This window comes from Ochotona princeps, chromosome 10 (genome assembly GCF_030435755.1).
Source record: "Ochotona princeps isolate mOchPri1 chromosome 10, mOchPri1.hap1, whole genome shotgun sequence".
Taxonomy (NCBI): domain Eukaryota; kingdom Metazoa; phylum Chordata; class Mammalia; order Lagomorpha; family Ochotonidae; genus Ochotona; species Ochotona princeps.
The window spans coordinates 67005607-67015112 of NC_080841.1; the positions used below are offsets into that span (position 1 = coordinate 67005607).

Consider the following 9506-nt stretch of genomic DNA (forward strand, 5'->3'; position numbering starts at 1 on the left):
TTCGTTTTCAGCTAACCATTAGGTCTCGAAACTATATTTAAGTCATGGAAGAACGGGAGTCATCAGGAATCCAGTCAGTCTGTAATGGCGAGGAGACACAACAAAAATCCAATGGGTACTTAGCAGTGGGGCTGCCTTCCATTCGCTCTGAATCGCACAAACTTGGGACAGATGGGTTGGGGCAAGGAGACGGGGTGGAGGAAACACAGAGGAAGCTCATGGATGGAAAATACCTTCTCAGGAGGCGCCGGCATGAAGGGACCAAAAACACAGGATTATTGGGGTGGATATGAGTCATCAGCTGTAGGAAAGCAGCTTCACGAAGTATATCAAAGATCACGTGACACCAGAGGCAAACATGAAGAACGGCGACGAGCAAGAGTCAAACCTTTTTTTTTTTTTTTAAAGATTTATTCATTTTATTACAGCCAGATATACACAGAGGAGGAGAGACAGAGAAGATCTTCCGTTCGATGATTCACTCCCCAAGTGAGCCGCAAGGAGCCGATGCGCGCCGATCTGATGCTGGGAACCAGGAACCTCCTCCGGGTCTCCCACCTGGGTGCAGGGTCCCAATGCATTGGGCCGTCCTCGACTGCTTTCCCAGGCCACGAGCAGAGAGCTGGATGGGAAGTGGAGCTGCCGGGATTAGAACCGGCGCCCATATGGGATCCCGGGGCTTTCAAGGGGAGGACTTTAGCCGCTAGGCCACGCCGCCGGGCCCAAGAGTCAAACCTTTTAGGACAGGGGCAACAGAACAAACATAGCACATCCTTGCCATTTCAAAAACGATCCGTTCTATATTGTTTTTTTTTAACAATTTTTTTTAAGATTTTATTATTATTATTGGAAAGCCGGATATACAGAGAGGAGGAGAGACAGAGAGGAAGATCTTCCATCCGATGTTTTCACTCCCCAAGTGAGCCGCAACGGGCCGATGCGCGCCGAACCGATTCCGGGAACCAGGAACCTCCTCCGGGTCTCCCACGCGGGTGCAGGGTCCCAAAGCATTGGGCCGTCCTCAACTGCTTTCCCAGGCCACAAGCAGGGAGCTGGATGGGAAGTGGAGCTACTGGGATTAGAACCGGCGCCCATATGGGATCCCGGGGCTTTCAAGGTGAGGACTTTAGCCGCTAGGCCACGCCTCTGGGCCTAGTTCTATATTGTTGATTACAGGAGTCCAGATGGCGTAGTTGCTCTGCCGGACTACCGTGAGGATGTTGTGGCCCTACATATGATTTTCTTAAAGGATGGTTTAGAAATGGAACAATGCTAACCAAATTGGCAATTACTTTGGAACGATCACTGCTCATCCTAACTGGTGGCTGGTAGCACCCACAGCTCCAGGGCTTGGAAGAAATGGGACTGAGGTTAACTAGAGTTCTTTATTTTGTGCTTTACTTCTAGGAAGTAAAAGGAAAAAGGAAAGAGACATGGTCATGTAGGTTGTCTAAAAAAAAAATGCATTTAAAAAAAAAAAGCGGAACCGTCCTTACAGGTCGGGTTCAGGGTCGCAGTCTGGAGCCTGGAGAGAAGTTGCCCAAGCCGGAGCTCTTCCTTCGGGCGCTGCTCCCCGGAGCAGGTGTTCACCGTTCCCCAAAGCTCCAGTTCGCACTCAGCAAACCCAGGATCCTGCGCCTTGGTGATCCCGGCACCGGGTGGCGCGGAGTCGCCTGCGCCCCGCGTGTGCTAGGACGGGCAGCGCAGGCTGGGGGCGCTGTGTCCTCGGCGCGGGGACCGAGGGGCCAGGCCGGACCCGCCTCTTTCCCCTCCCCGTCGGCCCGCCTGCCCGCCCCCCACGCGTCGTGTCGCGGGGAAGCCGGGCGGAGGCAGAGCGATTGGGCCACACGGCGCTCCGGTCCGCAGTCCACCGATCGCGCGGGACCGAGCCGGCTGGCGCCTCTGGAGCGCGGAGCCGCAACTCTCCCCGGCTGCCTTTGTCTGAGAGCCGCGCGGCCAGGAAGCGTCGCTCTGCGGAGCCGGGGACGCGGCCGCGGCTGACGGTGACAGCTCCACCCTCCTTCGGCCCTCCCGGGCGGAGTGAGGATCGGGCCGGGCCCCTGATCGCCCGCGCCTGCAAGTCTGTGCACGAGGACCGATGCCCCCGCAGCAGGGGGACCCCGCGTTCTCCGGCCGCTGCGAGGCGCCGCCCGTTCCGCCCCGCCGGGAGCGTGGGGGACGCGGGGCGCGCGGACCCGGGGCGCCCGGGGGCCGGGGGCGCGCGGCCGGCGCGGAGGGGCGCGGCGTCAAGTGCGTGCTGGTCGGCGACGGCGCGGTGGGCAAAACCAGCCTGGTGGTGAGCTACACCACCAACGGCTACCCCACCGAGTACATCCCCACCGCCTTCGACAACTTCTCGGGTGAGCAGGGGCCTGAGGCGCAGGGGTGCGGGGTCGGGAGGCACACGGAGGAGGGGGAAGCCCGCCAAGTGCGGAACGGTGGGGGATGCTTTTTTTTTTTTAAGGGGTGGAGTGGGAGAAGTCGGAGAACACTGCAAGGTAGTGAGGAACCTTGAAATCAGAGTTTGGGGAGACGCAAGCGGTGGCTTGGAGAAAAAGCTGGCTTTGGCAACCATCGAACGGGGAGTTGAACAGGTGGAGTTTGGGTGCCAGTGTGCCACGCAGAACAGTTGCGTCCGCTCGGCGTCGCTGACGCCACCGGCCTGTTTCTAAGGACAGGTGATGCGCAGGTGCCTTCGCTCGCACCCGTTTCCTTCCTTGGGGCGCGTCTCCACACTTTAAAGAGACGCCTTGGTGGCGCCAGAGAAGGCCGAGAAGGGCGTTGAACCCCAGACACGAACAGCCTCGACCTTCGGAGCCCGTTGGCTGTTGGCGATGGTCAGCGTGTCTCTCCAGATCTCCTTCAGTTACCAACTAGAAGAAGACTGTAATGTATGGAGTGCTCTGTTTTGTGGTTTGGTCGACTTAAACATAATTCGTCCGTCGATCTTGATGTGTCAGATCTGGAATTAAAAAAAAAAGTTAAAATTCGCAGAAGCTGGTGAGAAACCACTGCCTTACTAATCGAGAACATTGTCCTCTGTACCCACACCCCAAACCCCACCCCGCACACTTCCTTGATCTCTTTCCGTAGTTCCTGATGGCAAAGTTGGGGTGTCTTTCAGCGCCTAAGGGACCCTAGATAAAGGGTGTCCCGCGCCTGCTTTCCCATCAGAGCGTTGCCTCTTTTCCTCCCGCCCACAGCCAACTCCCATAAACATTTGTAAACAGTTGGAAAAGCGCTGCAGACCAAGCCCCACGCTGAGTGCTTGGCAAGCCTCCTGACTTGCCCAGACGCAGCCCCTCCCCCTTACCCCAAAGGCTCTGATCCTGGTCAAAAGGTGGGCGCCCGCGTTCTTTTCCTTCCTTTTCTTTTCTAAATCCTCTCTTTGAACTGACAGACCAAGATAAGAATGTCCTCTGTTATAAACAGGACCGTGCGGGGCCTTGCCTGTGTTTGCACAAGTTCTCAAAACACAAGCTAGAGTTCCATGGTAAACCCTGAAAGTGGGGGAGCATTTCCCAAGCGGGAGGGAAAGTGGGGAAGGAAAAACAACCTCATGATTTGTGCGAGTTGCCACCGATTGGAAACTGCAAGGTCGCTTCTCAATGACTAGCCTGCTAGCCTGCCCCCCTCCTTCTGTGATGTGTTAAGATCCTTTGAAAGGAGTGTGACAGGAAAATAAATCTTCCTGGGCTGGGAGCAAAGCACAGGGTCCTTCTGGGGGCACCATCAAAGAGCTCAGGGCTGGGGGCGGTGGAGTGGATGGCCAGCCCTGGAAGGACAGCTTGTGTACAAAATCGCTTCCTCCATCAGCCTCCTGGCTGGAGGCGACTGCTCAGAGGGCACGGATGGAGGAGGCACCCAAGGGCTCAAGTATTTGGACTTGGGAAAACAGTTGGAAGGCACCTGCTGACGGTCCTATTGGTCTTGTTTTGAAGCTGTGGTGTCCGTGGATGGGCGACCTGTGAGACTCCAGCTCTGTGACACCGCCGGTCAGGTCAGTATCATGTTACTGTGCTGGGAAGGGAACCGGCCCTTTCAAAGGTTTACAAACCACTGTTGATGTGCTTCCAAATGATTGTCACGGTAACTGGGTCACCCTGTAGCCTTGTGGAGTAGACCCGCCTTTGCTGCTGGTGCTGGCCCTTTCAGAAGGCACACACCTCCCAACCCACCAAGCAGGGTGAGCCAGGGTCTTCAAGGACTCTCCTCAACCAGGCATTCCCCATACCACTGATGGCAAAGTTGGGATTTCCACTGAGAGCACATCAGTGAAGCTGTGTAATCGTTTATCAGAGTAAACAGGCGATATGATTATTTCATTGATGGTCTATGAGTCAGTTTTGTTTTAAAAGATTTATTTATTTGAAAGGCAGAGTTACAGGGAGAGAGAGCTACAGAGATCTTCTTTCTGCTGATTCATTCCCCAAATGGCAGTAACAGGTGGAACTGGTTTGGTCCAAAAGCCACGAGCCAGGGGCTTCTTCCTGGTCTTCTATGTGAGTGCAGGGGCCCAAGCCCTTGGGTCATCCTCCGCTGCTTTCCCAGGCACATTAGCAGAGAGCTGGATCAGAAGTGGAGCAGCTGGATCTGGAACTGGTGCCCCGTGGGGTGCTGGTGTACACCAGGCCGGAGTTTTCTTTATCTGTTATACCACCATGCTAGCCCCAAAGAGCCTGATATCTTAAGAAATTTGCTCAGAAAGAGATGGAACTTTTGTCATATTAATATTTCCAAGCTAACAGCCAATTGCCCAGGAAGCAAGGTGGCAGATGGGGAGTTAGGAAAGAGAGTTGTCAGAGCAAAGCTAAGCTGCGGGCACAAATGGTTGGCACTCACTCCAGATCCTGAGCAAGGGCCAGGTGCTTGGAAGCTACAGCGAGGCAGTGATGGAGAGGTGTGGGACTGCCTTGTGACTCTTCCTGCTGGGTGTAAAGTCACTCAGTTTAGACTGGCCTTGTGAGTACTCCCTTGGGGGATTGGAGTTTGCCCAAGTGACAGATAACATGCTAGGTGCTTTCCCAGCATGCTATAGTTTGCAAAGTGCTGGCAATTACTTTGGAGGCAGGTAAAAGTGCTGACCAGGGTAACCTCTTGAGGGTCAGGTTTCCTGATCTTAAAATATGGGCAGAGGAGCATCCCAGGAAAGGTAGGCATCAGCCACTAGGGGTGGGGACAGGAAAACACGGGAAGTCCAAAGATGCGGTTCCCAGGGCTCTCTTATAAGAAGGGAGCAGGCAGCCCAGCACCCTAGCGGATGTCACTGAGACATCGTTGTTCCATCGCTGGGCTCCCTGGCAGGTGCTGGCTGCCCACAAGAACATGACTTCCTGCTTCTTGAGTCTGGCATAGTGCCTGGAGCATTGCAGGGCTAGGGGAGGAAGGCTGGGTCCTCAGGGTGGTGACACAGACCATTGGCCTGCCATTCATTGAGCCCAGTTTGTGGGGAGGACAGCTTGGTTCACAGCAGCTCGTGGAGGAAATGTAATTAAGTACAGTAGTTGTGAAGCCTGGGGGCACAGGCTGGTGGGCCTGGAAGGAAGACCTCCAAACAGAGGCTTCAAAGGAGAATAGGATTTTGGGATTTTCACCAAAACAAAACAAAACAAAACAAAACAAAACAACAACAACAACAACAAAAAAAACCTTGTTGAAAATGACTCAATTATCAGAAAGAATTAGACACTTTTGTCATTTTAGAAATATTTTCACAAAAACATTTGGAGGGGCTGACACTGTGACACAAGTTAAGCCATTGCTTGAAGTGCCAGTATCCTACATTGGAGCATTTTACTACTCTACTTCCAGGCCATCTCCCTGCGGATGTTCCTGGGAAGGCAGCAGAAGATGGTCCACGCACATAGGTCCCTGCCACCCATGTGAGAGATCTAGATGATGTTCCTGGTCCCCAGTTCAGCCAGGTCCAGATGTGGCTGGGGGTTGCCATTTGGGAAGTGACCCAGTAGATTTCCCAAGTGCAAAACTAGGCAAGATGGTGGACATTTTCCACTTGCCTTTGTTCCTATCGGGTAAGGTATAGGATTTGACGCAACACTTGATGAAGCTGACAGCCTCAAGTGAGCATAGTTAGACTGGATGGAGAAAGCCAATATGCTTATTCAAGAAGGTGTTGAGCTTGGAGCAGAGAGGTATGCTTTCTGATTGGATAAATATCTGATGGTCACTGTTTTGCTTTACTAGGTAGGTAAGTGGGTCTATAAGATGCCAAAAGGAGTTTTTAACACTGGACTCACAGTCTCACTCAAATACAGAGGGATCAGAGAGAGCCTGATGACTTTAAGATATGTCACTTTGGCATGAAAGAAAAGCTTGTTGCTGAAACGAGAGTAGCTCACTGTAGAATTGCCAATAGAAGCTGAAAGTTCTCCAGCCTTTTGACTCATAAGGAGCTTGGGAACATCTTTATACTTCAAACAAAACACAAAAACCCTCAGGCTCATCTTGACCGAAGGGCTGCTGCAGTCCAGCCCCAGACTCCAGTCTCAGTGCCTCAGCACCCTAAAAGGGGACCCTGTGAAACAGTCATGTGGCAGACGGGGCAAGTGCTTGCAAAGCACCTGGCCTTGGAACCTGTTTGCTTGAGGGTGCGTTCCAGCTGGCCTCTGCATACACGTGTGGACTTTATTATTTCAGCAAATAGCCAAGATTTCTAGTCAGGCATCGTACAGGAGGTTTCATTTCTGTTTTGTTGCCCAGAGCCCTCGGCCAGCATTCCAAAGCCCAAGCACCCAGCTGGCTCCTGTACTGCCATGGCTTGCCTTTTCTTTCTTGTTTGGTAATAGAATCCCAGATCCCAGAGCACACAGGGAGCCACCTTCCAAGAGGGGCTGCCTGAAGACAAGGCTCCATTTTCTTTTCTTTTCCTTTTTTTTAAAAACATGTATTCATTTATGTATTTTTAAATCTGAAAGGCAGATGTTACTAAGAGAGGAGAGACAGGGAAGTCTTCCATCCACTGGTTCATTCCCCAAATGGTTGCAATGGCCAGAGCTGATCTGATCTGAAACTGGGAGCCAGGAGCTTCTGGGTCTCCACATGAAGCAGGGTACCAAGGGGTGCAGAGTCCCAAGGCCTTGAGCCAATCCTCCACTGCTTTCCCAGGCCCTAAACAGGGAGCTGGATGGGAAGTGGAGCAGCCAGGATACGAACCAGAGCCCACATGGGGTGCTAGCGCCACAGGGTAGTGGATCAGCTAGATACATACACCACCACTCTGGCCCCAGGACTTGGCTCATTCATGACCTCTGGAAATGAGAGGGAGGGAGGAAGGAGGAGAAGAGAGAGAAAGAGAGAGAGAGACAGAGACAGAAAGAGAGAGAGAGAGAGAGAAAGAGAGAGAGAGAGAATGTTGTTGATGATTTGGAGCCCTGTGTCATTTGTTTACAATCAAACTCCTTTACCATACCTGGTCATAGAGTTGCTGTTGAGTATGTTTTGCCATTAAATGAATGGCTGCAGAAGACAAAGAGCTCAAGGACAGTTTATGTGTAACCAACCATAACTTACTTGGTTTAGTTCTCTAGGCTTTAAGGTGGTGGTGGATATGTCCATTTTCTGTTTTTGTTTCTTTTTTTTTATCCATCCAGAGTATTTATTGTAGATGGTGGATGCCTACGGTGTTGGCAGAGATCAAGAAAGGAAAAAGGAATATAGAGACAGTGAGGCAAGGAGGGCAAAACAGGAGATAGAACCAGAATAAGAAGGCAGTAACTGGAGTGCATGAGCTAACACCGAGAGGCCCAGATTCCCCGCGTTTGCCAGTGACAAAGGCCCAGCCAAGCTCCTCAGCTCCATTTCTGGGTCTGCCCTTGTGTCTCAGGAACATGATTCTATGTACCATGAGTGCTAGGTGCAGAGACAATGAAGTCAACATCATTCACGATGCAGCTGTGTTGCTGAACCGGGGTGTGCCAGGGACAGGTTGGGGATGCAATCTGAATTTCAGTAGAATAGCTGATTACCAAGAGCCAACAGAGAGGTCTGAGTCCTTCTGGTGGAAGGCTAGGTAAAATTAAATTTATTTCTAAAACACTGACTTTATTTTTTTTTATTCATTGATTACATTGTATTATGTGATACAGTTTCGTTGGAACTGGGAATCACCCCACCCCTCCCTCCGCCCTCCCCCCATGTGGAATGTTCCACCTTGTTGCATATCCACTGATCAAGTACAGTTGAGAGTCCCTCTTTGCAAACATAAACTAAACATAGAGTCCAACATCTTATAGTCCAATCTAGTTCCTCAGCTTCCTGCGGAGACCCTGTCCGGTCTGAGGTAAAACACTGACTTTAAATACTTTTCCTATGATAAGGTGCAGATCTGATGCAAACCACGAATGCATTTGGCAGTGTGAGGGCCATAGCTGGTCCTCAAAGCAGACAGCTGCTGCACCTGTCTATATTCCTGGATCTCTGGGTCCACTTGGACAAGCGTCAGAGCTGCTGCTAAGATGTTGTTTCTTCCATTGGTAGTCAGTGGCTTTGGATGACCTGCCAACCCCCCTCCCCCGGGATAGATGTGAAACTGTTTTGCTGGTGAGAATGGATTTCAGAAATCTTATTTTTGTTTTGCTGCTCTACTTGGTTGCAGGATGAGTTTGACAAGCTGAGGCCTCTGTGCTACACCAACACAGACATCTTCCTGCTGTGCTTCAGTGTTGTGAGCCCCTCGTCCTTTCAAAACGTCAGTGAGAAATGGGTGCCAGAGATCCGCTGCCACTGTCCCAAAGCCCCCATCATCCTCGTCGGAACACAGTCAGACCTCAGAGAAGACGTCAAAGTCCTCATCGAGCTGGACAAGTGCAAGGAGAAGCCAGTGCCGGAAGAGGCGGCTAAGCTGTGTGCCGAGGAAATCAAAGCCGCCTCCTACATTGAGTGCTCCGCTTTGACTCAGAAAAACCTCAAAGAGGTATTTGACGCGGCCATTGTTGCTGGGATTCAATACTCAGACTCGCAGCAGCAGCCAAAGAAGTCTAAAAGTAGGACTCCAGACAAAGTGAAAAACCTCTCCAAGTCCTGGTGGAAGAAGTACTGCTGCTTCGTATGATGCCGCCAGACACCCAGAAAGGCTATTTTTCAGATGAAATCCACATTAGAAGCTATATTAGCTGAAATGACTCATACTGTGTAGAACCAGGAGAGAATGAGAGAGAGAGAGAGAGAGAGAGAGAGAGGGAGAGAGAGAGAAAGTGTGTATGTGCGTGTGTGTGTATGTGTGTGTGTTCTCAGAGTTCTCAATTTATGTCTTCTTCCTTGCCTTTACTTTCCCGTTCGTTTGAGCTTAGGGATGACACACTTATGCAAGATGTTTTTGAAGTAAGTTAAGACTTTTTCATAACTCTGGAATTTAGTGCTTTAGAACTCTGGATTAATTTATATCTAATATGAAAAAGGCACCTCAGAAGTGTATGTCACTAAATGTAGAGACCAACAAAGGTGAGGTTGTCTGGCTAACCCTCTCTTAGTTAAGGGCTACTTAATGT

General features: G+C 51.3%; 1 protein-coding gene across 1 annotated transcript; it reads left to right on the plus strand.

Annotated features, from left to right (window-relative positions):
* Nucleotides 1–1793: 1793 nt before the first annotated feature.
* On the plus strand, nt 1794–9180 carry RHOU (ras homolog family member U). Its single transcript, XM_004588456.4, has 3 exons — nt 1794–2360; nt 3942–4000; nt 8615–9180. The coding sequence occupies exons 1-3, from the start codon at nt 2099–2101 to the stop codon at nt 9068–9070; spliced, it is 777 nt and encodes a 258-aa protein (XP_004588513.1). The 5' UTR covers nt 1794–2098; the 3' UTR covers nt 9071–9180.
* The last annotated feature ends 326 nt before the right edge of the window (nt 9181–9506 follow it).